Below are 26951 nucleotides of genomic sequence, written 5' to 3' on the forward strand. Positions count from 1 at the left end.
TGGATTTCTCTGAATTCCTGCAAAGCAGGACTTTTTGCTGCCCAGTTAATGGGAATTTTGTCAGTCGTGCTTACCAGACACAATAAACAGATAATAAATAGCACAGTCTGTGGACAGCAACAGGCTCCAACAATCCATTAACCAACGAGACATGTTGCACATTCCAGCTTATTAGACTCATATCCATAATATATTCTAACAATTGCTCCCTGGCAGGCATTTTCTTAGAACAAATACACAGGCTGGACTTTCATTTTTTATCTCTCTTCAAAATTTCAGAGTGAAAAAGAGATGGTACAAGCCATTAGCAATAATTTGATCCTGCATTTGCACTGGAAATTTTAAAATAGATTTTTCTTCTGTTCTTCTGCTTGTGCTTGCTGCCTCATTGTTTTTCCCGTGCATTGTGCAGGCTGGGGGTGAGCAGTGAGGAGACTGCCTGAGCAAATATTGTTTTGGCAGTTTTTCATATGTAGCCCTTGCTGTTTTAAATAAAGCCTTCCCTCGCCCCACCTGCTTGCTTCCCACTTTGTACAGCTGCTTGCTGAGTGATGAGCAGTGTGGGCCCCTTCCAGCTGAGCATGAAGTGCTGGTATTTAAGGTCTTTTTCTGGTGGGATGGAGCTGGCATGTCTTGGTCCTGACATGCAGCAGTGAGGGTCCCTGTGTCCTTGCTGCCAGGACTGTGGGACCCTGGGGGAACTCTAGCTCAGTGAGTGAGGCATTTCCAACAGCTCCATCTGGAAATTGGTGCAGAAATGGTCTTGCTGGAAAAATACAATCTGCTCATGTACAGCTGTGATTTGTCCAGTGTTCACCCAACTGCATCCCAGACCCGTGGCACCCCTGGACCCCTCAGAGACCGGATATTCAGGCTTCAGTGCTGCCCCGGGGGCCCTGCACTCAGCACTACTCTGCTGTCACGCAGAGTTTCCAGGTGAATCCTGCTCCGTCCTTTGGCCTTAAGAAAAGGGGGTGGTGTGGCGTGCGGAACTTCGCTCTTCCTTGCAGCTCAAACGGGAGATGCTGAGGTCTTAAGAGACGCTCTGTTCACTCACAGTGCAGCACTACGCACTCGTGCAAACATGTGCAAACGAGGGACCGCGCATCCCGCATCCCACACCAGGTGCGCGCGTGGGGCGGCGCGGGGGCTGCACCGCGCGGGCAGCGAGCGAGGGAGCAGCGGCGCGGGGCTGCGCACCCGCCAGCAGCAGTGCCGGCATGGGGATGGGGACGGGGATGAGGATGAGGATGAGGATGAGGATCGGGATTGGGGCTCCCAATTGCCGGTGCCCGCACAGGTGCGGCGCGGGACAGGTGTGGCGCGTGCCGGGGGCGGGGCCTCCCCGCGGGGGCCAATCAGCGCCGGGGCGGTGCCGCGCGCGGGGCGAGTTTGGCGGGAGAAGGGGGGCGAGCACCAATCACGTTCGGGGCCGGGCGGGGCGGGGGCCAATCGGGGCGCGGTGGGCGGGGCGGGACGGCGCGCGCGGAGCCGGGACGGGCGCCCCGGGAGCGCCGCGCGAGGCGCGGGGCTGAGCTCCGGCTGCTCCCGGCGCATCCCGGCACGGCGGGAATGCCCGCTGGAAGCGCGTAGAGGAGAGTCCCGGTACCCCGGGAGGATGTCTGGGAGCGGCGGGGCGCTGCTGCTGCTGGCGGCGGCGCTGCTCGGTGCCCTGGGAGCCGCGCAGCCGGCGGGGGAAGCCGCCTGCCGCCCGGTCCGCGCCGCCTTCCAGGTGCTGCAGCCCGGAGCCAAGTGGGTGCCCGAGAGCCCCGTGCCAGGTGAGACCGCTCTGCCCCGTGGCGTCCGGCCGGCCGCCATCCTCCCGCAGGGGCTCGCCGGAGCCCGCCGGTGCCCGCTGGTGCCCGGGGCCGCTCGGGTGCGGGGCGAAGCGAGCCGGGGCCGCGGGGGAGGGTCGCTGCGCGGCTGCGGGACGCTGCGGAGCGGCGTGCGGGCTACTCGCTCTCCCGCCGCCCGCGGGGAGTTGCTCGGTGCCGGCGGCCGCCGGGCTCCGCGCCTCGGGCGCGGGGATAACACGGAGGCTCCGGTTACGTGTGGAGTGGGAACCCGCTGAATGAGCGGGTCTTTATTGCACTCGGTTTGCTTAGGGGTTGGGTCTTCCACTGAGGCGAGCTCGGGCTGTCGGGCAGAGCTGCAGCGCTGCCGGCAGAACCAGCCGCCCCTTGTCCCCGTCCTCGCTGCTGTCGGGGGGTCCGGTGCGAGGTCCTCGGGAGACCGCGGTGTCCCTGCCGGTGAGCAGAGGCTCCACGCACCCGTCGTGTCTCCGCAGGTCCCGTTTTCCTCTCCGCCAGAGCCGTTTTCCACAGTGTGTCGCGGTGTGCCAGGGTCCTAGGGCAATCCCGCTCTGTAAAGCCATTCCAAGAGCATCCAAACCCTCATCCCAGCCTGAGCCCGGGGGCTGCCGCAGCTCTTGAGGATGGGGCTGGAAGGAGGGAGCGCGGCGTTCCCTGAGCTGTGCGGGTGCCGTGCGGGGTGCGAGGGCACAGTGGGAGGCTGTGAAGGATCTGGGCGAGGTGTTACTCTGCTCTGCAGTTCCCGTTACAGGTGGCTGCCTGGGTGGTACCGCACCAAACCTCCCCACCAACGCCCTGCAAGGCTGCTTTTGGTATAAAATGCAAGTGAAACACTTGAATTCCCTGTCGTTTAAAGGGTTCTTTTGCAGCTTTTTGGGAGCTAGGGAGCGTCGGCTGCTCCAGGTGGGTGGCTGTGTGCTGGGAGTGTGTGTACACAAACCGATCAGTTTTGATGGCTGCGTTATGGAGCTGCCTGGAGAGCTCGGGTGCTCCTGCGCTGGGTTCAATACACAGGAGAACGCCTGCTCTGAAAACCTTATGATCAAAGTATGAGAAGGAAAAGATAACAGGCAAACGTGACAGGCAGGGGAGGTGCAATGAGATCATCGCCAGCAGTAGCTGCTTTTAATAACGACGTGTTGAGTTACGTTTTTTGCATTTGTTGTCGCACAGATCAGAAACACAAGAGTTGCTTCAGCAGTGAACTGCTGTAGCGCTGGAGAGGAAAGGGGGGGAAGCAGAATGCCCAGGGCTAGGACTGCAAGGTCTTGTGGCTGCTGGTGCAAACCCCAAGTCTTTTGGTCTGTAGGACTGTAGCAACGCCTCATCTTACCAACAGCTGTGAGAGCTCGAAGGAGAGTTTAGGTGTAAGTCCTAGTGAGAGTGTACCTTCCCTATCCCTTCCTTTCCTTATGTGCCCTTCCCATATAATTTTTGACACTTAATGCACCCTTCAGACCAGCTGCAGGAGCAGCTTATCTTCTCTCTCCATTCTGCAAGACCTTGGTCTCCTAGTCAGTGAGGGAGTGGCACTGGTAACACTTTCCAGTGAAATGTTTGCATGGAGAGTTGCAGGGGACGGAAAGAGCTACTCTTACCACCATTGAAATTACAAATTCTGTAGTTTGTTTGTAATCACAGAAGCAAGGGAAGACATTTCTTTTAAAGTCAGTGAAATCCTTCCTTTGATTCCTAGGTAACTTGGTTGGAGTATGTTTTTACACACTCCAGGGAGGTGATGGATGGGTAGGCAGGTCCCTGTAGGATGACTCCCATTGGAGGCTGTGCTGTGAGTGTTGAGGGGCTGCTGAGGCTGCTGTGTTGGGTCCTGCTCCAGAAACTGATAGCATCCTCCATCCTGGCCTGGCTGTGATTGCAGTGTGTGTTTTGTCCTGCTATCTTCCCTTCCTGGCAGGGTTTGGGTTGCTGGAGTTGCTCAGTTGTGCTCTTTCTCCCCTGGGAGCCCCAGCTGCATCCGTGATAATCAGGAGGAGTGAGGAGCCCTTTGCCACTCTACAGAGCCTGTGGGTAGCTGGATCAATATCTTGTAGTAGGGCTGGTGTTTCAAGTGAATGCTTCCAGCTTGTTATGATGATAAAGTTCCCACATATCAAATCGAAAGTGGATTTTACATTTGCCTAAGTACATAAACTTGATCATAATTAAAGCAACGACTGCTTGCTTATACCTTGGATCTGGCCCATCTTACATGACTCTGTGTAGTAATTACACTTCAGAGCACTTGCTTCTCCTAGTAGCAGCTGCATAAATCTCTGTAATAGGGGAGCATCACTCAAGGACTATTTTCCATGCATCTGTTTATTGCTTTTCTTCCTTTCATACATCTGTCAATTAAAAAAAAAATTTGGAGTTTCCAGCCACAAATCACCATGGAATCAATTCTGAGAACCTTTGCCTATGGATCATACCTCCCAGGAGAAACGGAGGGTTAAACATTTTATGTAAAATGTTGATTTTTTTTTTTCTTGACATGAACAGAAAACAATGCCTTCTGGAAGCCCCCATTTTGCATTGTGAGCAGTTGTGGCTGAAGGAGTAAGTAGAGGAAACACTGCTGAGTTGCAACACATGCAGGAGAAATGTCCCATGGCTCCGTTTTACTGGATCAGTGGTGCGTGGGCTGGGGGGACATTGTCACAGCACTCTCTGTAGGAGAGCTCTGAAGGAGCCAGAGACCATACTTCTAATTAAAAAACAACAACAAAAAAAGGGCAATTCTCATAAATATAAGGGAAGTGTCATGCTGTTTCATGAGCAGTATTGATGTTCTGGGAGTAATTCTTGCTGAAGGCGTGCATCAGGCAGTGAGAAGCTTGGTCTCCTTCATTCCTTTTTGAGTTCTGGAGCAGCTGTGGAATACTTGGAGGTGGGCAGTATCATGACCTAACTACTGTCAGCTGTGTCTGAGTGTTTGGAGGGGTGGGAGGATGTAATTCTGCAACAGCTTGACTGGAGCTGGATCAGAGGTTGTTGCTGGAGAAAAGCGAAGGCAGGGTGGTAGGAGAGTGGTTTTCTTAGGGTTTTCTGAAGGTGAGACTTCATGCCAGCTCCTGAGTCAGCCTGTGGTTCTGCCCTGGGGTTGCTTCACGTTCTTTCTTTCATATGTTGCCCATGTTGGTTTTTTTCCCTCCATTTGTTCTTTTCCCTGCATAATTTCTCATATATAAACAGTAGCTTGAATTTCCATGTCTGTTTTTTCTCTCCTCTTTGCCATTTGGGTTTCTTTGTGGTGGTCATGTTCCAGGTAATTGTGCTGGTGCATGTGGGTAGAGGGGATGGATGTCTGCCCTGGGATGAAGGAAAGCTGAGGAATATTTATCTTGACAGAAATATCTGCTGGTGGCTCTGTTTTCCTTCTCCCATGGCAAGATGCAATTTCCAGCTTTTTGCTAATTTTCTTTGATGGAAGCAAATATGGATTCACCCTAAGAAAGTAGGAGATTAGCCTTTTGCTTTTGGACTTGAGGTGTAAAGCTTTACAACTGGCTGGCTGAGCGTGTCAAGCTTTCTTCTCTCTTTTATTTCTGGCAGCTGGTGTGTGCCAACGTACAGTTTAAAAATTAAAAATCCCAACTCTTCCCACTGGTCTCAATGCGCCTTTGCTTGTGAGCTGGTTCCCTTTGTACTCCTGCTCTTTTATTCTGTTTTTCCTGAGTGGGACTAATGATGCTCCTCCCTGTGCAGCCTTTCCATTTAGCTTAGCACAGTGGTTTAAGAGCTTAGTTTACTAGATAATTGAGTTTTCTGTTCTTAATTATTTCAGGCCTGCAAGTTGCTCTCTTGATAGTTAAGAGAGCAAGAGCAGAACCCTAAAATTTAGTAACCTCCCCAGGCAGTGGTTTTATAGTGAGATCATTAATTTTATTTTTTTTTCCCAGGGGTTAACTTTAACAACATCCTGAACAGTGTTCTTCCCAGTCTCTGGAATGGCTGTAGGATTTGTGTGCATGTGACTGTAACAAGTGTGTTTAGTGAGTGGGTGCCCACAAATTAACTCCCTGCTTTTGATGACAGTATTGTTAATACATTTGTACATTTGTTAGGAGGAAACTTTTACTCTGTAAACCCTATTTTTCTCTAACTTCTTTTAAAAGATGTGGTTTTATAGAGTATTAGATTTGCATGAGAATCATCTGGCTGACATTGCAAGACCTGGGGAGGAATAGAGAGTCAGATGGCCTTGTGAAACACAAAATGGAATAGAAAATAAAGGATAATTAAGCAGTAATAAATACCCATGTAGTACCCATACTGTTCCAACTTTAATCACCTATTGAATGAGGTTGGTTTATAATTTATATCTCTTTAATTAGGTTTTAAAAGATCAGCACTTAACCTGGGTTCTAAACAGTTGCATTTGCTTCCCCCCCCCAAGTGCTGAGCATTAAAAGCCACTGACAGATGCACAACATAATTTAAAAGAAGGTTTTTAATAAAAACTATTGAAATAGCTGGGGGGAAATCCACTATATTTAAATGTTGAATCACTGCTTTTATCTACTTAAAGCATGATACTGACTGTAAAACAATTGGAGGAGGAAAACTGACCCAAAACAGCACCTTTCTTGTCGGTGATATTAACAAATTGTTGAGCTAAGAGGGTGGGAGGAGGCCCTCTGACATTTCCAGACTGCAGAAGGCGAAGGTGCTGCTGCACAGGGTAGCAGAGCCCACCCCTCATGGGGAGGAGGCTGCAGGAATGTAATGTTAAGCAGGGGTGGGTTCTTATTTTGGCGATGCCTGGGGTAAATTCGAGGGGAATGTTAATCTGATTTAAGTTGCCATTGGATCTGGGTGGGAAGGCTTATGTGCCCAGTGGAAAGCACGACTTGTCTGCCTGTGTCTGATGACAGGGTTGAAGCTATCCTGGGATGCTTAAAATCAAAGGAAAATCCTTCAGCCTCGTGAAGGAGTTCACAACTGCCCATAGATGTTCTCGGGGATTTTTTTCTTTGACGTTTAATCCACTGAAATTATTTTCACTTCTGCTGTGCTAACCACCTATCTGCGGGGATAATTGTACATAAAAGTCCAATGTAATGCTTTAAATTCACTGCTGCCCAGTCTTCAGTACAAATTCCCTGTGTCAGGAGGAGGAAGAGGCAGGGTGCTACTGAAATTACTGCAGCTCTAGAGTTTATTTCTGTCAGCTGGGAGTATATGCGAAATTATTGGAGCATTTACACTGCTGTTCCCCAAGATGGCATAAATGGCACAGCTCTGACAGTGCCTGGCGTTCCTGCACCCATGGAAGAGGCTGCATCCAGCACCTTCTCATCCATGGGAGGTGGGTGTCAGAGGGTCAGGCTCCTGTGCTTAGCTTCTCATTGTCTCACTAATCTTGCAAAAATTGGTTTGTGAGCATCCAAATACAATTTAATAAAACCGTTGCAGTAATTCGTGGGACACTTTCTTTCTGAAAATGAGTTTGTAATGATTTATAGCAAAAGGAGAAGGTTGTTTGCAAGGGCTGAGACTGGCATTATGAGGTGTAATGACTTGAAACTTTAAGAAAAAGGGGTTGTGTAGGTTGGGAGATAAAAACAGTCTTAACAGTAAGGGCCATTAGGCAGCGGAATGGGCTCTGCTATCTCACAAGCCGGAGGTGTTTGTGTTAGATAAAATGCTGAGAGGGGGTGGATTGGGAGTCAGGGGTAGGATTTGATGAGTCACAGGACCTTTTCCAGGCATTTTTTTGGACCAGAAACGTGTGGCACTTTAATTCATTTATTGCTCATGTCTGGTCCGTGGGCTTGCCGTTTCCAGGCGTTCGTGTCTTTGCATCCACCACATTTCTGCAGCACCCCTGGTTTGCACAGCCCTCAGCCCCTGGGGTGTAGGGTCTGGGTCTCTTGGGGGGTGCTGCACCTTGGACAGGGCAGAAAAGGCTCCTTCAAGCAATGGGATGAATGAACCCCCAACACATTTGCAGGTCAAAAAGCTCTATCCCTGTTTCATCAGCATCTGCTGGGGCTGGGGTCAGCGGGGTGGGTTAATGGCTCCTGGGGGACTGACATTAAAACCTGCCCTTACTTTGGGGACTTGCAGATGGGACTATTTGAGCCAGCTCACCATCTGGGAGAGCCACACACAGAAAATAACTGGCAGATGGGAGTCTGGCCCCCATCCCCTGTCCCTCTGTAGCAACACTGTGCCAAGAAGGACCTTGTCCCTGGTACCTTGTAAGAGCCTGTCCTGCCTGTGTTGACCTGTTGCATTTACCGTGGTTTCTGGTCACTGGTGTTAGTTTGCTATCTCTGTAAAATGTTTTAAGCTGTCAGAGTTAATTCCTAGGCTTTCTCCTCCTCCTCCTCTGTGATTGCTCTGGTACAGCATGTGTCTTTTTACTGCATAAAAATAAAAATCCATTTAAGGGGAGAAATTGCCTTAATTGCTAAAAAGAAAGATGGGACATGAGTAGGTGACCTTTGCTGCTTCCTATCCCTGGCTTTAACTTGCACAGGCCTCTTAATTGCCAACTCTCAGATTTTCTACACTGGTATTTCCATTAATCACTGAAGGCTTTTTTTTTTTTTTTTTAGATAATTTGAAATGTGTCCTAATATAATAAATGTAGGAGGAAATAAGCTTTATATTAAAAAGAAATTTATGGCCGTATTGTAGTGTTAAAAGGACCATGCTAAGCCTTTTTGTGGCGTAAATTGACTTGGATTTGACTTTAAAAAACCTCTGGAACTTGGTGTTACACAACTGCTCCTCTCATTAACGCAGTGTCCTGCTGTTACGTGGCTTTTTGGTCCCTGTTATTTTTTCAATGCATGAAATACCTGTCGCTGTGCTCCTCTGGAGTGGGTGAGTTCAATAACTGCTGAGACTTGAGTTTTAGATGTCAGTGGTGCTGGCTCTGTGTCAGAGGGCTCGAGGATGGAATTTTTGCTGTGCATCCTGCTTTGCAGAAGGAGAAACTGAGGCAGCAGGGAGCAATGGAGCCAGGATGGGGGTGCGGATCCCTCTCCCCCCTTTGCCATGTGTTTTGGGTTTGTTTTTTTTTTTTTTTTCAGTGACAGCAGGACCTGCACTGGTTAAATCTCCTTTCCCCACGTGTGATGCTTCATGTTGCAGATGAAGCATTTCATGTTTCTTTTCCAAGGCTGTGCTGGTGGAAGGGATGGGACTGGAGGGAGGAGGTTTCTGCTGTCGCTGCTTCTGAGCCCTGACAGCTGGTTTTCCCTTGGCACTGTGCATGACTCTTCTTCAGGAGGTACACGATTGAACTGACATTAATATTAATCCTGTTCTTCTAGATTACACTTGCAGAAGTGACTTTTGACACTTTCTAGTAATTAGGGAGAGAGTGGATGTGGTAAAAGACTCTTAAGAAGGAGAGGAGAGAAGAGGGGAACCTAGAAGGATGTGTAACCCTTTGAGAGCAAAAATGTAAATCACCACACTTGCTTCTATTAAGGAAAAAACCTCTATAGCAAACAGGAAGGCAGAGTGAGGGCTGAGAGGTGTGAGGAGCCTTCACTCCGGGCTGTTGGTCACTGGCTTGGAGACTGCTTCCTAATCCCATTTCTGGACAGGGCTGAACCTAGCAGGGAGCTACTCCTGCTCTGGGCACAATGCAGTTTGGGTGGCAGACACTGAAATGTGAGGTCCTGGCTGCTCTCTGACCCTGGATAGCTGTTTTTAAAGGAGTTGTTGCTTGCTGTTTGAGTTTCTAACAGCAACATCAGATTAGACATCTTTTGCATGGGGAAGGCTATTTACTTTGATATGAGCTTGTTGCTCTGCTTGTACTTGTGGGACCTCAGTTTGCTCTTGAAAGTTGATAAAAAATGAGACTTAGTTTCTGCTACTTCCATCTCTTCTGGTTCATCTTTTGTTGTCTGAGCCCAGAAAGATTTCTAATTATTTTTCTAGATTTTATTTATTTTTAGCTAACAACACCTTTCCTAAAATTGCCCACTTCCTCCATGAGTAAGTGCTCTGGGAATGTCAAAAAACATTTAACTTCACTGATCAGTGCTAAGAGTTACAGCTGCAGGTATCAGAGCAAGTGATGTCCTCCTGGCCTTTGTCCGCTGGCTTTTGTCCCATCCTGGTGAATGGGTGAAGGTGCTGCCCGTGCAGTAGCACATCTGCTGAGGAGGCTTTTCCCTTGTGCAGTGCTCTGTGCATCCCTCAGGATCTGTCTCTCTGCAGCGGGATTCCACAACTGAAGTGGTGGACCTTGGGCTTTGCCTGTTGCAGTGGAGGAAGGATGGGATGGGGGAATTGGTGGGAGGACTCAGATATGTACAATTTAAAACGCAGCAGTAAAAAGCCAAGTAAATCATTATTGTTGTGTCCTCCTGTTGTTATTGTTGCTGGGGTTGCAAAAGGATGGAAATTGCAGGCAAATCACACTATTATGTTTTAAACTAGTTTTAAGTCTTTATGCAAATTACAGTCGTACCCTCCTTGATGTACTATGTTTGTTGCTCTATTCATTGCAAATCTGCAGCCTCAAATCCGTTTTCCACCTCCCGTCTTTTCTGTCTGCCCGTGGCTCTTACCGGAGTGCCTGGGAGACAGCAGGGCAATGCCCAGGATCGCTCTGCTCGGCACCAGCCCATCAATGGGTGGAGTGTGTGGGAGCTAAAGCAAGCAGCGTGCTGGCAGGCAAACACAGCTCTTAGGGGCTATTGCTCAGCAATCCTGGCTCTGCCTTATCAGTCCTCTCCTTTGGCCAGGCTGCTTGCTCAGGACAAATGGCAGAAATGTCATCAGTTTGCCCAAGCAGTAATTGCAGCAATACTGATGTATGGAATTGGTTTCCTCTTCACTCCCAGCTATCCACGTCCTAATGCAAATTTTCTGCTCTTATGTCTCTGCAGGGACTGATCTGCAGGTATGTATCCCAAAGGGCTCCACATGCTGCTCGAGGAAGATGGAGGAGAAGTACCAGGCAGCAGCCCGTCTGAACATGGAGCAGCTCCTGCAGTCTGCCAGCATGGAGCTGAAGTTCCTCGTCATCCAGAACGCTGCTGTCTTCCAGGGTGAGTGCTGGGGGAGCCAGTGCTTCTCCTCCTCTTCCTCAGCACCTGGCAATTGGAAGCACAGGTGGCCAGAAGCTTTCTGTTCACTTGTTTTCATATTTTTGTATATATCCTTGGTTAAGATTAACAATACACCTGGTTTGGTATATGGCTGCTCTGCAGGGCTTGTCCTAAATATTCCTGCAGCTGCAACAGCAAATGTAAATTTAAAGACTAAACATCTTGAAGTGCAAATTTAAAAATGAATGAAAAACTCAATCCTCCAAGAATTAAAATCTCTGTGCAAGTACCATCTTGATTCTGACAGTCCCAAAATACAGGTTGAAGTTGTCTGCTTGGTAAGATCTGATTGAACTGTGTGTAGGGTTTATTACCCATCACACAACAAAGTTGGTTATTCCATGGAAAGGTGGGCAGAGGTTGCCTTATTCACAAACTTGAGTGCTTGGTGACCTGATGCCCTGCTGTCTGTGGCATCTCTCTTTCTAATGATAATGTGATGTTTTTGTTAGGACTTTTTTCTTTTTGTTTGCAAAATGGGTCTTTGAATATTTTTTTAGTGTGGATACACACTAGTTTGTACCACTTAAATCTGCAATCATTCTTTTTAAGGCCTTCACACAAGCAAAACTTATTCCCTCCATGGTTTATGTGTGGTGAAATGATGGCTTGTTTGTTGAGTGGTGGCCTGTTGAGGTTCTGTCATTCTGTATTCATGGTGCTTTTGCCTGTATTTAAAGAGGAAATCATGGGCAATCAAGCGTTTTTTCCTTCATGATGATATTTTTGCAGAATAATTGATTTATTTCTGTTTATGTCTCACTAATAGCAGGACTCAAGGCCTGCTGAAGCCTGCAGAGCTCTGTTCTGGGCCACAACTGATGAAGTCTAATGTGTTGTTTTTCTCAATGTAAGATCAAATAAATTGCTGAAGAGATAAGGGCGTATTTTTTCCCCCAGTACTTCTTAATGTAGTGACCATTAAGTTCCAATTCTAAGAACCAGAATGGAGTAAAACTAATGAGAGATTGGTTTCCTAGGCATTGGAAATGCAGACCAGCTTCAGAAATGGTGAATAACTTGGCTGGAATACAAAGTGTCTGCCTCCCTCCCATTTGACAAAACCTGCAACATTAGTTTTTATTGTGTGTGGGAATGACACCCTGTGGTACTGCAGGTTGTGCATAGCAGTGGGGTGCTCTGGCTCTGAACTTTCTGCCTCTTCTGGAGAGAGCTGAATCCCTTGCGGGTTTTTTTATTTGTTTGTTTGGTTTGTTGTTTGTTTGTTTTTTTCTTCCTGTTTTTTGTATTTCCATCCTGGCCCAGAGACCTGTGCAGGGATTTGGAAACTGATGTTATTCTGAGAAGCCTTGATATGCAGAATTGCCATTCTTGATGGTGGGGGAAGAAAGCCTTCAATTGAACAGTTTCTGACCACTTCTGCTTATAAAAAAGCTTGTGACTAAAAATCGTTTGCAATCCCATTGAAGAAGAGGAATGCTAGCTGGAACCATTGAGAAGCTTACTTTAATTATCTTGTATAAAGTGTTTTGGACTTGGAAGGAGAATTCATTAGGCTTTGAACATTGTTTACCATTGTTATCTTTAAAATTAGTCTGAAAATCTGTAGAAGAACTCTTTTTAAAATAGGTTGATCTTTTGATTGCTGCTTAAGAGTATTTTGATGGCTGCAGTGCCAGAGGCTGTTCCAGCTATAGAACTTGTGCTTTCACCCAACACACGGTGGTCTGAGTTGTTCTTGGCACTGTAGGGGACAGGCTTCTATCTCAAGGCATCTCTAAAGGAGCTGGTGCTGAGGTGTGTAGTGTCCCAAATCAAACCCCACATGCTGTTTGCATCCTCCCCTGTTTCCAAGGTATGTGCTGGGACAGCTGCCTGGAATACTGTCAGGAATACTGGAGTGGCCAGGGAAGAGGAGCTTGTGGTGCCTGAGCACCTCCTGCAGGCCCTGCTCGAAGCTGGGGACAGATATGCTGTTGCTTTGGGAATTGGGACTGCAGGAGTGGGATATCTCCAAGGAATGCCAGCTTGGAGATGTGCTCTGGCAGGGCAGAGAGCTCTCTCTGTGTCTTGCATTGGATCAGACCCTGGTACCAATCTGGGGACCCAGCACAGAGGATGGATAATTGCACCACTCTGGAGAGTGGGGAAGAGTGTTGGTATGGAAACACAGCCAAACCACTCATATAAAAAACACAAATGTGAAATCCTTCAGAGTTAATTTCGACCTTTTTAGCCTGGCATCTAAAGGAACTGCTAGTCTGACAAACAGAATCTCACCCAGATGTTATTATTTTGCACCAAATTTAATTTCTTCCTGCTGAAGCTAGAGCAGCATCTCTCCTGATAAAGATCAAGGGAAATTGTCTGGCATTTACAGGAAATCTCATCCAGGCCTATCTGTTACAATGTTCACTTAGCAAAGTTTATTAGATTATTAGTTTTAGACCCTTGGGCTTTTTTTTATTGCAGTTAAGAAGGAAAAATCCCAACCAAAAAAGTCCTCCCTTCACTAAATTTAAATGCAACAATTAGCTCCTGGTCTTATCTTGCAGGCACTTTTTAAAATTATGAAGATGATTTAAGTAGTGATTTAATTTTTTGGTAACTTGCTGCGTTTGACAGTGCTAAAATGGATTGTGGCTGCCTCAACTGCAGTTAAATCTTACTCTAGGATTATTTTGCAGGCAGTTTTTTCACTTTCATGTGGTGTATCCATGCTGGTGGATACATCTGCCCACATGTGCACCTCCCTGTTTGGGCTCTCAGCAACCAGCAGCTTCATACCATACTTTCTGCAAATGGCAGCTGGAAGATAACAACAGCTGTGTTGGGAGAAACTTGCAGGGGCTACAGAGATTTGAGGTGTGTTTGGGATGTGTTCCAGAGTAGTTTCTAGGAAGACCATGATAAATCAATACCGACAAACTTGCCTGTATATGTATGGTATTCTCTTATTTGTGGGAGAATCCTGTTCCTTGTCCCTTTTGGAGCTGAGCCCTGGGTGGTTCTGGCAGGGCAGGTGGTGTGGGGAGGATATCAATTCACCTCCCCTTGTGTGCTGCAGTTGGATAAAGGCAGAGCTGTAACTCTCAGTCCTACCAGGCAGCTCGGGAGGCTGTAAATCCTCCATTAGGCATAAATGCAGCCATTTTGGTTATTTATAGTTATTTACACTATCCATTTATATCTGTCAGGATTGAAGGCAGTTTTGACATTGCAAGCTTCTATCAGGTTATCTTTAATCAGTTTAGAGGCACCTAAGCCACAAATATATCAAATAGCCAATCCTAATGTTTGAGTCCTCTAAAGTATGACTGAATTATTTATTTTGTTATGATGAAAATGTCTGGGCTTTATTGGGTTTTCTTTGAAGAACTTGATTCTGCTTGAAGTCTGGAAGATAAAAGATTAGCGATTGTCTCTCCAAGTTTCTTATTCCAAATCCTTCAAGGCTTTCCATTTTTCACAAGTGGCTGTTACTACTTTAGAGTCAAGGTGAGGCAGCTGAGATTTCTTTTATTCTGTTAAAGAGGTTTAAGCATATAAAGAATTTTATCCTTGCTAATTATGCCTTGCCACGGGTAAGTCCAAGATGCATGCGGCAGTTAGGTGAGAAGAGATGGGCTGTGTGTTGGGAGCTGTTGCACATTAATCACCGAGAAGGGTCCATTGATATCTGTGCTGCTGAGCTCAGCTCTTATCTTTTGGGACAGCGTCTTTAAGCCAATTAAGTGTGATAATTCAGGAAGGTCTTTCAGGTGAGCCTTGCATGGACTTCAGCACTGCATTGTTCTGCAGACCGTTGCCCTTGCAGTGTGGGGGAGAGAGGACGTGGTATGGGGCAAGTGGGAGAAGTCTCTGGCTTGGAGAGTTAATAACTATTTCTGGATGTGAAGGTGAGAGGTACTGGGACTCAGGAGGTCTTGGAGGTGAACCAGCCCTGCAGAGGGGAGAGGTGCCCTGGGCACCAACAGGTCACAGCTGTGGTGTGTGCATGAGCTTAGGTGTCTAACCAGTGATCAGGGTTTCACAGCTTTTCTAAACAGGAGGAATGTGATTATGATGAACTGAATAAGTGTATAAAATGATTCCCAGCAGTACTCAAAAGCATCGTAAATGGGGTAGTCAGTTTAGTAGCTGCAGGTGAAAAGTGCATGTGAAAATGTGAACTCCTGCTTGTGGGCTTGTAAAATATTAAACTGACATTTTAGAGTGGACTCAAATAAAGAACCCATTTTTTGGAAAAGAATATTAAATATCTTATTAGACTTTACAAGTAAATAAGCACTACAAACAGATCTCTGTATCATTTTATCATTCCTCTTCCTAATTAGTCCTCTGCTAACTGAAGTCTTGCTGCATCCTTCTGTGATGCACCTATCTCCAGGTGCCTGTGATGGCCCTTCTCTCTGACAGCTTCTTGTTTTGTTGACGCTTTAATCTTTTTTTTTTAAAATTATTTATGTGTATTTAAAATAGGAATTGTCTCACTGGGTCAATTCAGGCTGGTACTCTGCCTTTGGTGGTGCTTCCTGCCAGATGCTTTGGATGCACAAAGTTTGTAGTGAAAAACTATGGCGATCCATTTCCCAGGTTGATAACGATGTGCTAAACCGATGATTACAGGTAGGTGGAAAGAGCTGTCTGCATAATGAGAGATCTCTGGTTGTCAGAATTGGTCTAGGGAGGTAATGTTTCCTTTCAAATAACTAGAACTTATTGTTCATAAATCACAGTTAATCTGTTTATTACACCAGCATACGAAGCTGGAAGTCTGGAGTGTGCCATAATGCTTAGCTTTAGGAGCAGAGCTGTAATAGTAGCAGCAATTTCAAATGATTTGAAATTGGGGGATCAGCAAAATGCAGGAGTTTGTGGAGGCTCTGGGCATTAAAAATGACTGCTGAGGATTGATGAGTTTCTTTAACAAATTGTAAAATCCATCATGCAGGAGTTAGGGCATGAAACTGCCCTCCTGAGCCACATAAACCATGGCTTTGGAAGTATTGCATGACAGTGCATGCTACCGGGAAGGGAGATTTTGAAATATGTTTAGTTTTGCTTTTGTTTCTTCCTCTCACTGCCTGAAGTTTCAATGCCAGCACAGTGCTGGCATGCGAGGAGCCTCTCAATGCTCCTTGTGATGCTGACCCTGAGATATTCCCACTTCCCTTCGTCTTCCAACATCCCGGTGTGTTTTGCACAGCCCTTGCTCACAGCTGATGGAGCGCCTGCCGTGTGTCTCTGGGGTTCCTCCTTGCAGGAGGGAGCTCGTTGGCTCTTGCTGCTGTTTCCCTGCATCCTCACTTGCAGTACATCCCCACACTGACAGCCTCTTGTGCTCCCACCTGCATTCCTGCAGAGAGACCCCGTGGTGGATATCCCATTGGTTGACTGCTGTGGGAAGGTTCTTCATTATGCCCTTTGCAGAGGGGTAGCAGCAACTCTCTGGCATGTCCATGGGAGAGTCAAGTGCGTGGTAGGAGATGTCTCTGGCCCCCCACTCTCTGCTTTTGGGGCCTTTATGGCTTGAAGGGTGCAGCCTTGGGGGAGTCATGTGTGGTTGAGGTCCCTCCCTGTGTGTTCTGCCTGTGTGTTTTTCCCCTCCAGTTAAACACTGCTGATGCCCTTCTCTCATCAATGAAATGAGGCTTGGAGGTTAATGAGGGGCTTTTTGTAACTGCCTGTGTGCTGCTTCAGCAGTTTTTAAGCACTGCACTTGGTGTCTGGGCTTAGGGGTCCCCAGTTCAAAGTGTGCAGAGGAATTCCTGAATTCCTGTGTGTTCTGCTGCCAGGGTACTGTTCCCTGCCAGCTCTGATGCTGCTTTTCTGCTGATGGTGCTTTCCTGCTTCTGCGGGGCAAGGGAGGCATTGACTGTGGGCACCCTGGGGCTGCTCCCTGGGAAGGGCAGGGGATGTGGACCTTTTGGATGGGGAAGTGTCTGGACTAGGCATCTGCAGGAGCACTGTGGCCTTGCTGGGATGCCTGTGGCATCTCCTGTAGCTCCTCGTTGTCCGCGTGGTGGTTGTGCCTCTGTCCCATCTGCTCTGAGCCACGCTGGGAAAACAGGATCCTCTGCCTGCATTCCCTGTCAGAGTGTGAGTTGTGAGATAACCAGGGAATGAGGGCTCTGGTGTTTCTTTGAGTCTCCTGCTTCCACAAGTGGGCTGTTTTTTGTAATTACCTTTTGAGCTCTAAGTTATCGTCTTTTGATAGTTCAAGTACTAACATTCTTTAAATGCCTCCTAATGCTATAAAGCAGTCAAATGACATCTTTTTAGCTTGCAGTAAGGTGATATAAATGTCATGTTACCCTTGAATGTGGTATTTATAGAACCACTTGATGCCACTGAATTTTTGTGTTTTCTCCTTTGTAGTTCCAGTACAGAAATGGGCACGGCAGCATCTTCCATCACTTGTCCTGAAAGGATATATAGAGGCATTCTCATCCTGCAAAGCGCTTAAAATGCAAACAAGAGCTAGTTTGCAGTTGCCGGGGAGGAAAGGGGGAAGGAAGCCAGCACCAAGCAATAAAGACAGGGGCTGTCTCTGTAATGAAAACATTTTGCTAGATTGTCATCTGCTTCACTTTTAAAGCAGCAATAAGATATAGCGATAAAATGGCCAATGGCGCATTTCATCTGAGGGAAATGAACTCTTGCTGAGCCAATTAAACTGTCAATACACTGTGGTTTCACGTTCCCCTGAGCGGACTGGGTCACCTCAGGTGTGTTACTCACTCTGACTTCACTGCTGATGTGAAATCAATTTTAGCAATTTATAATCTTTCATTCTACTATGAAAGTATATTAATCTGTGAAAAACACCACTCAAACAGTGAGGGCAGATGACAGCTTTCCTCACGAGCATGTATAGCTGGCAGTGCCTCTTGGATTATCTGGTATGTAGAAGCCTGTGTAACTTTTGGACATGCTGGAGGCACTGACAATCCAGTTTTCAAGCTTCGGACTTTATCCCTAAAATGTTCAAAAAGCCGTAGTAGCATCTTGGTCTAATTTTTCATTACTCAACTGCAGTAGTTTGAAATTGGCTTTATTCCCTCAGCCCAGAGGAGTCACAGCTTTCTGCATCCCTTTTGATATCAACGAAATGAGCGTGGCAGGTTTGTGGTGTGTACTGCTCATTAGAAAGTAAGGCAGATACATCTGGCAGGGATGGTGCAGAGACGCTGGGGGATGTGGGATCTTCCTTGTGTTTTGTTTCTGTGGCAACAGTATCTAAATGTTTGGGTTTAGGTTTTTCTCCTGCTGTGAAGGGGATGTAGGCTGGACTGTGCCTGTTGGAGACTGATGTGCCTCGGAGAGATGTTACCTGGAAAACCCCTTTCATCCAGGTACACTGGGATGCTGTACGTGGTGCTGTGTCTACTTGCAGCCCTCGGAGTGCAGGTGTTATAAGAATCACAGAATCATTTAGGTTGGAAAAGATCTTTTAAGTTCATTGAGTTCAACCATTACCCCAGCACTGCCCAGCCCACCATTAAACCATGTCCCCAAGTGCCACATCTACACGGTTTTTAATACTTCCAGGGATAGTGATTCCAATGGATGGTGATTCATGTGGATGTATGAGAAACTTCGCTTTAGAAATTTAAGCTCTTGCATGTTGGCTGCAGAGGAATATGACCCAAGTGCATCTTGGAGACAGATCCCAATAAGCAACTGGAAAGATCTCCAACTTATTGATGTTTGGGAAGGGATGGCATTTGCTTCACTGGTGCCCAGGGCGGGCAGCGCTCATCCCAGCAGAGAACAACAGTGCAATAGTTGCAGCACACCTGAGAATGTTTTCAGCTCTGCTTTGTGTTGTAGATTAGTTCAAAACTGCTACAAAATAGAAATTATTCACCAATGTGATGAAATTACTTTTTTTTCCCCCTTCTCTTTGTTTTAGGGCCAGAAAGTGATGTTAGCAGGATGGTGATACCTTGACCAGCAAAGGAAAATACTTCAGGGTGTATTTATGCAATGAGCTCAATAACTTTTGACACTGTATTTAGCAGTGTTAGATTGAATCTGCAGTTGCTGCAGTGTGCACTGCAGCTGGACCTCTTTGGGTGTTTTTGATGGGTGCTGGACTGAGCCCATTTGTCCCATGTCACGCTGGTGGGTCAGAGGTGGACACGTGGGTTTGCACGTGGCAGCCAGAGCTGCACAGGAGATGAGAGAAAATTCTGATGTGTGAAAGTAAATCCATTTCCATGAAGTATTGCATCTAGGAATTAATGCATCTTCTATGACAGATTAGATGTAGGAAGCACTGCATATTTAATCTGCTAATAGAAAAAAAAAAAGGCACCCAAACTTAATTGGAAAAAAATCATCTAAATGTGTGCTTGGGGGAAAAAAAAAAATCACATAAACCTGTTGGTTAGAAAGTGAAGATTAAAAAACCCAACCCTCTGAGATAAGGCAAAACAAAGAGTTGTGTAGATCAATTGCAAATGAATTCTGTTGCTGATTAGCTCTTCCCAAATTTGTCATCTTCATGTCAGAAAATCTATGATTGAGTGTCATAAATAAGCAATTTTAAAAGCAGCAGAGAACACTAAGGCTGCCTCTAGGATTACAGCTCACAGCTTTGGAATTCACTCTCTTTGAAGGAAATTGGTGACTAACAGATTGCAGTAATGCAGCATATTTGTATTGGTCAAATTCCTATTATGATCACAGTGAAAAATGATGTTCCTTTTTTTAGGGAAAGGAAATTAAATAGGCCTAGTAATCCATGTAAGGAGGTTGGCTCAGACTAAAAGGAGAAAAGAATGTGAAGGCTAATCAGATCAATGCATGCTCTCAAATCTATCTCATTAAAAAAATAAAATCAAATTGCTACTGAATTTCCAAGGAATTATATTGAAATGACACACATGGTTTTACTGCCTTTTAATTATGATATTATTTCAATCTGCTTGAGTCTCCCATGTAAGTGAGCTATCAACTGTTCTTAAACATTGGCTCATAAATTCCAAATAGTTCTTTAAATGGAAGAAAATAGTATCCCATGTCCTTCAGCTGAGAGTGCCAGCCAAGATCACAGCAGGGTGAGAGCTACCATTTGTACTGGGGAAATCTGCACTGGCTGATTTAGGTGCACAACTTCCTCTGGACAAGGCTTTTAAGACTGTTATTTATGCTATCATTTGTCAGGGGAGTGCTCGGTCTCTGATGTCCGACTGCACAGCCATGATTGACCTTCTTATGAGACCTTTGGGAATTATTATGTACTCAGTGAGAGCTGGATGGAGGCCTCTGAGGTGGCCTGAGAAGGATTTTCATGCGTGGTGTAAGGCATTGCCCCCCTCACCTGGGTGGAACTGGGGTTGGGGTGCACAGCTGGTGGGTGGTTCTGCAGTTAAGCATCCTCTTGTGTAGATAAGACATTAAAAAAAAATTAAAATTAAAGTGTTGTCTAAAGAGAAAAATGACCAGAAGAGTGCTGAATCTCTTGCACAGCATTTCTGCTCACAGTAAGCACTTCAGTCATAAGGAGTTGGCCTCTGCTGTTGGTATGTCAGTAAGGAACGTTGAAAACAGAGACTTTTTTTTTGGTTGAGGGAATAGCAAGAGCCCAGCAGTGGATGGTGGTCTTCTGTTCAGCGTCCTGTGGAGGGCAGGGTGGTGACTAGTGCTCCTCCCTGTCTTTGCAGAGGAGCTCTGTGTGCTGTTTGGAGGGGGATGATGGTGTTTGGCCATCAGACTGTGCAGGGGCAGTTCTCACGTGTAGGAAACCACGACTGGATCTGCCAAAGCACTGACACGGATACACGGGAGCAGCACGTGTGAGACTGATCTGTGGCTGTCCCAGGGGCTGGTTTTAGGTGAGATTAGGAGGAGGGGTGGTTACTCTTGCCTGTGGTCCTGCAGGAGGACGGCGTGGCTGCTTGGTGAGCTGTGTGCTGGGCTTTACCCTCTGTAGAAATGGGGGACAAGAGGAGGAGGAGGATGCCTGTGGGCTTAACACTGGAGACTCTGCAGGTGCCTACAGGAACAGTCCAGCACCTGGCTTGCTGTAGGTCACATCTGCTCAACTGTGCTGGGTTCCTATAGCCCACTGAGGGTGGGACCCAAGATTGAGCTGAGATGCTTCTGTCATCTTACACGGAGAGGAAACCACACATTGCAGGGACCAGCAGGTCACAGGCTTACTGCAACTTGTGTGAGCTGCAGCACTGTAATAAATGAAGAGAGTGCCTGCTTTTAAATGGGTAGCCTTGAAAAGGGGGAAAGGTCTGCCTTGAAGAGCACTTGTGCTGCTGGAGCCTTCATTGTCCTTGGGAATGAGCTTTTGATTTCTGGAGGAAGATTAAAGGTATGTTTCCATACTGAGTAACTCCTCTGTGTTTGCTGAGAGACGGCACTTCTGTGTTGGAATTTGCAGCAACTTTAAAACTGGAGGTGATAAGCTGCTTTTTCTCCTCTCTTCCTTTGTTCATAGGCTGTTTGTTTAGATAACGACCTGGAAATTATATTAGTAACCCTGTACATCACATTTTGCTATCACTGAGGAGTAAACAGTGCATTTGACATTTGAGGAAATGGTTCATTTTCTAAGGGATGTGGTTCAGAATCTACTTCCTTAACTAATGGACAGTATAATGCTATTTTTTTACTAGGTTGCATAGATTTTTACCTTGAAGATGCTCTCTAAAGTGCACTGCATTACTACTGTTAAATAAAAGTAAATGCTTCACATCAAATGAGAAGGCAGAGTTTGAACTGGAGAGAGCTTGAAACCCATTTCTTTGTCTAGCTTGTGATGCTTCACTGTGCCCTAAGCATGAAAAATAATTAAACTCACTAGTAAGTAAATATTTGGTCCTGAAATGCATCTTGAAGATACAGATCTGGGAGAAAATAACCTCTTCAGATGCGCATTGGTTCTCCTGGATTTGTCCCACACCAACAGCTAGATCACAAAATTGTGTTCAGAAAACTACATCAGGAGGACATAATTGAGGGTGAAAAGTTTATGAAGGTTATGAACAAACCAGGCGATCTCTGCAACCTCAGTTCAGTTTCTCGTGTCCTGTGCATTAGAATACAACCTTTAATTATAGCATCATGTGTGTTTTTCCACAAGCTTCTTCCCTTGTGTTAGGGCACTGAATGAATTTCCCTTAATGAGTTCCTCCTTGTTGTTTGATGTCTGTTTTTTAATACTTTAAAATGCCACTTAAAGACAAAACTCTTCAACATTTTCAATTACATGTGAATATTTTAATGCTGTTTCATCAAGCTCAGCTGAGTAAGTAGCATGATTTTTTCTACAGATAGAAAAACTGGAATTCAGAAGGAGCCTAATTAAGACCTTTTTAGTTTGTGTTCACAGCATGTAGCAATAGATATTCAAGTTGTAGGTCTTGGGTTTGGGTACAGACTCTTTGGTTAACATTGACTTCGTACATTCTACATCTTTTGACTTTTGGAGCTGGCAAGGAAAGGAGCTGGAGGACCAGTGTCCAGCTTCCATGTATTTCCACTTTGTCTTCAACTTAATAAAGAAAGAGCAATAATGTACCAAAACCTGGGCTCTGTTTTAAAAAGCAGGTTTCAAGGTTGAAACTATAAAAAAAAAAATTCAACTCATATTCTCTCCCCCTCCCCTCGAAGCAAAAGTGGGTGGGATCTGGGTATGTTCCTGCAGATAGAGCAAAAAAACCCCAAACTTAACCAAACCCTTAAACTGTGACCAAAGTGTTCATGTTTATACAGACTTGAACAAAATCCTGTCAAAAGTCGAGTTCTGTTTCAAAATCTGGGAAATGCTTTAGCTAATTAAAGAAAAGGTCAGCGGGATTTCTTACTGTAGGCAAAAAAAGAAAAGATAAATCTTTCCTCTCTGCCTTGTTCTCAGAAGCAGTCGAACCATTTTGGCTGAAATTAAAATTTGCCTGAGGCAGACAAAAGGCATGTGAAGTTGCAGTCCAGATGGCTGGAGCTTGGCAAAATTATAGGTAAGTAGGAATAGGGCCTAAAGATCAGAAGCATTAGGCAACTGTAATATGCAGGGCTACCAACTCTACCTGTAATCTGTTATAATGTTTAATCTAAATGTCTCTTGCAGAAAGCTCTTGTGCTGTTCTGAAGTGTGATCATTCATTCAGAGATTTGGAAGCGACTCAAAGCTGTAGTTAAAGTGAGTTTTCTTGTGGAATGTGAGAGGGTTTTTTATCCTCTGTATGTATGATGTTAGGAATGTGTCACCTCCTCTCAGCTGGATCTGTGTGAGCAATATCTGCTGTGGTCCTGCACACTTTCTCAAGTGCCCACGTTGCTGTTTTATTCTTCCTGTAATCAGTCTGTGTAACAGATGAACAAAAGAAACCATAGTCATAAACTAATCTTTCATAAGTTTGACTTTATTACTTATTTGCTGCTGCATTTATAATGAAAATTTTTGCTCCAATCCTGTAAATGGCTATGCCTCTCCTTTATTCATGTTTATTATGCTGCAGGAGTCAGTGTGAGCAAATTAAGGCAAGTGTGGATATTTTTCCTTGGAAGGCATATCAGTACCATTTTTTAAATTCTTTGGGGACTAATCCAGCAAGAGAATTTAGTTTGGGGGCTGAGAAATGATCACCTGTTCAAGGACCTGACTATTATGAATGTGCCAGAAAATGTTTAGAGTTCTTTAACATGCTCAGAGGAGAGGAGAAGAAATGGAATAAGAGAATGAAGGAAAGATGCAACTATATTTTTAAAAAGAATTGAACCTCTCTTAGGTGGCAGGAGCCCAAACTGAGCCTGATGTCACCCTTTTGTGGACAAATCACTGTTCAACTCTGTCAGTAACATTGCTGACCATGGTTCATGGGGCAATAAAAAGCAAAAACGCCCCAAGCAGGTGGGAGCAAAACTTCATTTGCAGTAGACTACCCAAGAGACTGAGCCACGATACACAGAGGGATTTAAAAAACATGTAGATGTGGCACTTAGGGACATGGTTTAGTGGTGAACTTGGCAGTGCTGGATGGTTGGACTCGATGATCTTAGAGGGCTTTCTCAACCTAAACAATTCTATGATTCTATGATTTTTAAGTTGTACCAAAATGTTTTTGAGTTACTCTGGGTAAGAGCTAATCTGCCCTGTTCATACCAGGTTTTGATACTATTAGCTATCAGCTACACCAGATGGTGATGAAATCGGGTGGTGACCTGAGCCCTTAGATCTTTAGGGCTATAAAACTCTTGTGGAAGTGGGATTGGTGTCTTCCATGGCCAGTGCCTGTTGTGTCCGAGGCTCTCCTGGGGAAGCAGAGATATATCTCCTGTTGTGTTTTTGTAGAGGTCTGAAAGTGCACATAACTCACTGTGATATATTTGCAGGCTTCAGGAAGGGTGTTTGTGCATGTGTTGGAGCTGAGGTCACAGTAAAACAGCAGCAGCTGAGATCAAGGGTGAAAGGGGACAGAAAACAAGGTTATTTCTGACGATGACCCCCTGCCTTGTCTTGGGTGATGCACTGAGGGGAGGCCTAAGGGATCCCTGTGAGACACAAGTAGAGTCAACACAGCGCTTTTCTTCCATCCTCTCTGTAGGCAACCATAATTTTTTGTTGCCACCTCTGCATGCAGAGGTGTTGGAGGAGATATTTAAGGCTGATTGAGCACTGAGGACCAAGTCTTGCCTCTCTGCTCTCCTCTGGGCTTTGCACACCCCTTGTTCTGAACAGCATCCAGCTTCTCAGCCTGCTCTCAAGGCAGAGGCGCTTGGTTCTGTGCTCTTATATTTTATCCTTGCTTGCTTTTCTAACCTGTCAGTGGCTAACACTGTTTAGCTTTCTGGCCCCCCTCCCCTCTTTGCTGGCTCCTCTGCTCCCTGTTGAGTGCCCTGTCTTCCTCTCCCGGAGTGAGATGGTTGAGGAGGTCATGCAGTATTAATAGGGAAGCAGATCTCTGATTTTGTTTCTGCTTATGGACTCTGACATTTCTGACGTTTTCTGAAGTGTAAAATGTTTCTGAGGAAACAACAACTTGGCTTTTACTGAAAAATTAATTATCTTGGCACTTTGCCCATTGCAGTGGGCTTTTGTCAGAGGACAAAGCCACGAACATTAGGGGAAAGGGTGAGGTGGGGAAGGGACAGCAGGAACATTAGAGAGAGGAAATCTGCATTAAAGTAAAAATATCTAATTAAGCATGGATTACCAGGGAATGATGGAAACTCTTCAGAAGACATTACCTTCTGTGCACTTACTGTACAGAGCTAACATGCATCCAAGTTTATTTACTTCATAAATTAGTCTTTCTTCTAATTACAGTTAATGGACTGTGACTTTCTCTGCTCTTCAGTGATATTCTGTGTTTACTCTGCTCCCCTCAATACAGAGATACACCTCGTACAGCAAAGCACATCCTGCTCCTCACCTTCTGCTCAGGGGAGGGTGTGGAGATACAGGGCAGGGAAAACCAGCTGGGTATGGTGCAAATGTGCACTTGTGAAGAGTCAGAGATCCAGTAAAAAGTACAAGGGGAGGCAAAATACCAAAGGGTTGAGCTGTTGGTCCTTTCTGACTTTTTCAATGTTGGTTTTCCTTTTGTCCTTTGAAAGGAAGGGATCATCAGGGAGCCTTGGTTTAGGACTAAGGAAAGGATGATGCAGGTTCTTGCTGAAATCTGGGATTAGGGGGCAGCTTGTCTGCCTGAATTGCAATGAGGTAGCATTGGGTTATAAATACACACAAGTGTTTCTACCCAGTCCCTATCCAGGGCAGTGGTGCTGTTGTGTCTGGTCTTGCTTCTCCCTGAGGTTTGCAGTCCAAGTGTAAACTGGTGACAGCAGTTGAGTATGGACAAAAAAGGTGATGTAAAGAAACAGGTGTAATGATGAGTGTGCAAAGAGCTGAGGTCTCGGCATCACAGCAGAAAAAAAAAAAAGGGAGGGGGGGAAGGAAGAATCCAGAGGTACACAGATAAGTAGCTTTGCCCATGTTTTTGGTAGCCCTTCAGGTGTAGTGGAGCATGGGAGAAAATTAAGTACTCAGACAGCATATTCGAATTTCAATTTTATTTCTTCAAATGGTCTTCAAGAAGAAATGGAGCTAAAATATGGGCTGATAAAATGAACAGAAAAAAGGGATAGTTATTGTACTCAGAGCTTGCTTGGCCATTAGTATTCTATTAATTTTTCCCCTGCTTCTAATGATACGAGGAACACTTGATACACTTAAAAGGATGCATGTCATCAAAATGATATCTGACAACAGTCCCTTCACTGCTTATGATGCTTTTGATTGTTAATGTAGATAAAATGTAAATGATCAGAATATAAAAAACTCCCTTTTGTCTTTCTAATGTTTTCAGCTGCCTATTAAACAAATTGTATGGGAAAGTGAGTAGTCTGTTACTTAGTACAGTGGTGTCACCCAGATACTTTGAAATGCTTAATGGATGGTATGGAATGAAGTGTCCTTGGTTTGTTTATTTTCCTAGTAGTGATGACATTTTAGACTAAGTCATACTTGCTCTTTCAAAATACACTTGCCTTATCCTTACAATTACATAATTGTGATTTTAATGCATTATGATACTGTTGTACAGAGTTTTATGCCAGGATTTTAATAAGAACAAATGGTGGAGGTGTAGATCTGAGTCGGGGGCTTGTCAAAACCCCCTTCAGGCAGCAGTTAAGAAAGTACAAAACACTGCACTGGGGAATGGGGTCTCCAAAATGGGAAGCTTTGGCACCAGTGAGAGCAGCAGTGGGGCTGGTGCTTGGTTAGGAATGAGGACAGGTTTTGTCTGGTGTGTCCCCATGGGCCAGCTGGAGGGGAAGACCCTGTGCAGGTACCTCCAGTGGATGTGGTAGGGGAATGTAGCTGTAACTGGGAGCTGTTTGTTTTCCAGAGCAGTGTGTTACACCTTTGTCATCCATCTCCTGCTGCTGGTGTGTCACTGCATCAGGACATTTTATGGGTATTTGTGGCTGCCCTGGGGCACTGCCCAGACTAGCACCAAGATGGCTGTACTGCAGACACAGCACAGTGTAGTGAATGGTGAGGAGGCACTTCTGAGGATTCCTTGTACAGAAAAGTGCCAGATTCTTCAAGCTTGAAAATACTGACTTA

The 26951-nt window shown here is 45.6% G+C and overlaps 1 protein-coding gene across 2 annotated transcripts in view; it reads left to right on the forward strand.

Annotated features, from left to right (window-relative positions):
• Positions 1-1618: 1618 nt before the first annotated feature.
• GPC3 (glypican 3) overlaps positions 1619-26951 on the forward strand; it is a 145441-nt gene continuing 120108 nt past the window's right edge. Inside the window, exons 1-2 of one of the 2 annotated variants that reach the window (XM_032702407.1) lie at positions 1619-1778; positions 10673-10834. In XM_032702407.1, coding sequence (XP_032558298.1) covers positions 1619-1778; positions 10673-10834 — 322 coding nt within the window. Of the gene's footprint in view, positions 1779-10544; positions 10578-10672; positions 10835-26951 lie in introns of those variants that run through there. The other variant, XM_032702408.1, reaches the window with a different exon arrangement.

Source organism: Chiroxiphia lanceolata, chromosome 14 (assembly GCF_009829145.1).
Source record: "Chiroxiphia lanceolata isolate bChiLan1 chromosome 14, bChiLan1.pri, whole genome shotgun sequence".
Taxonomy (NCBI): Eukaryota; Metazoa; Chordata; class Aves; order Passeriformes; family Pipridae; genus Chiroxiphia; species Chiroxiphia lanceolata.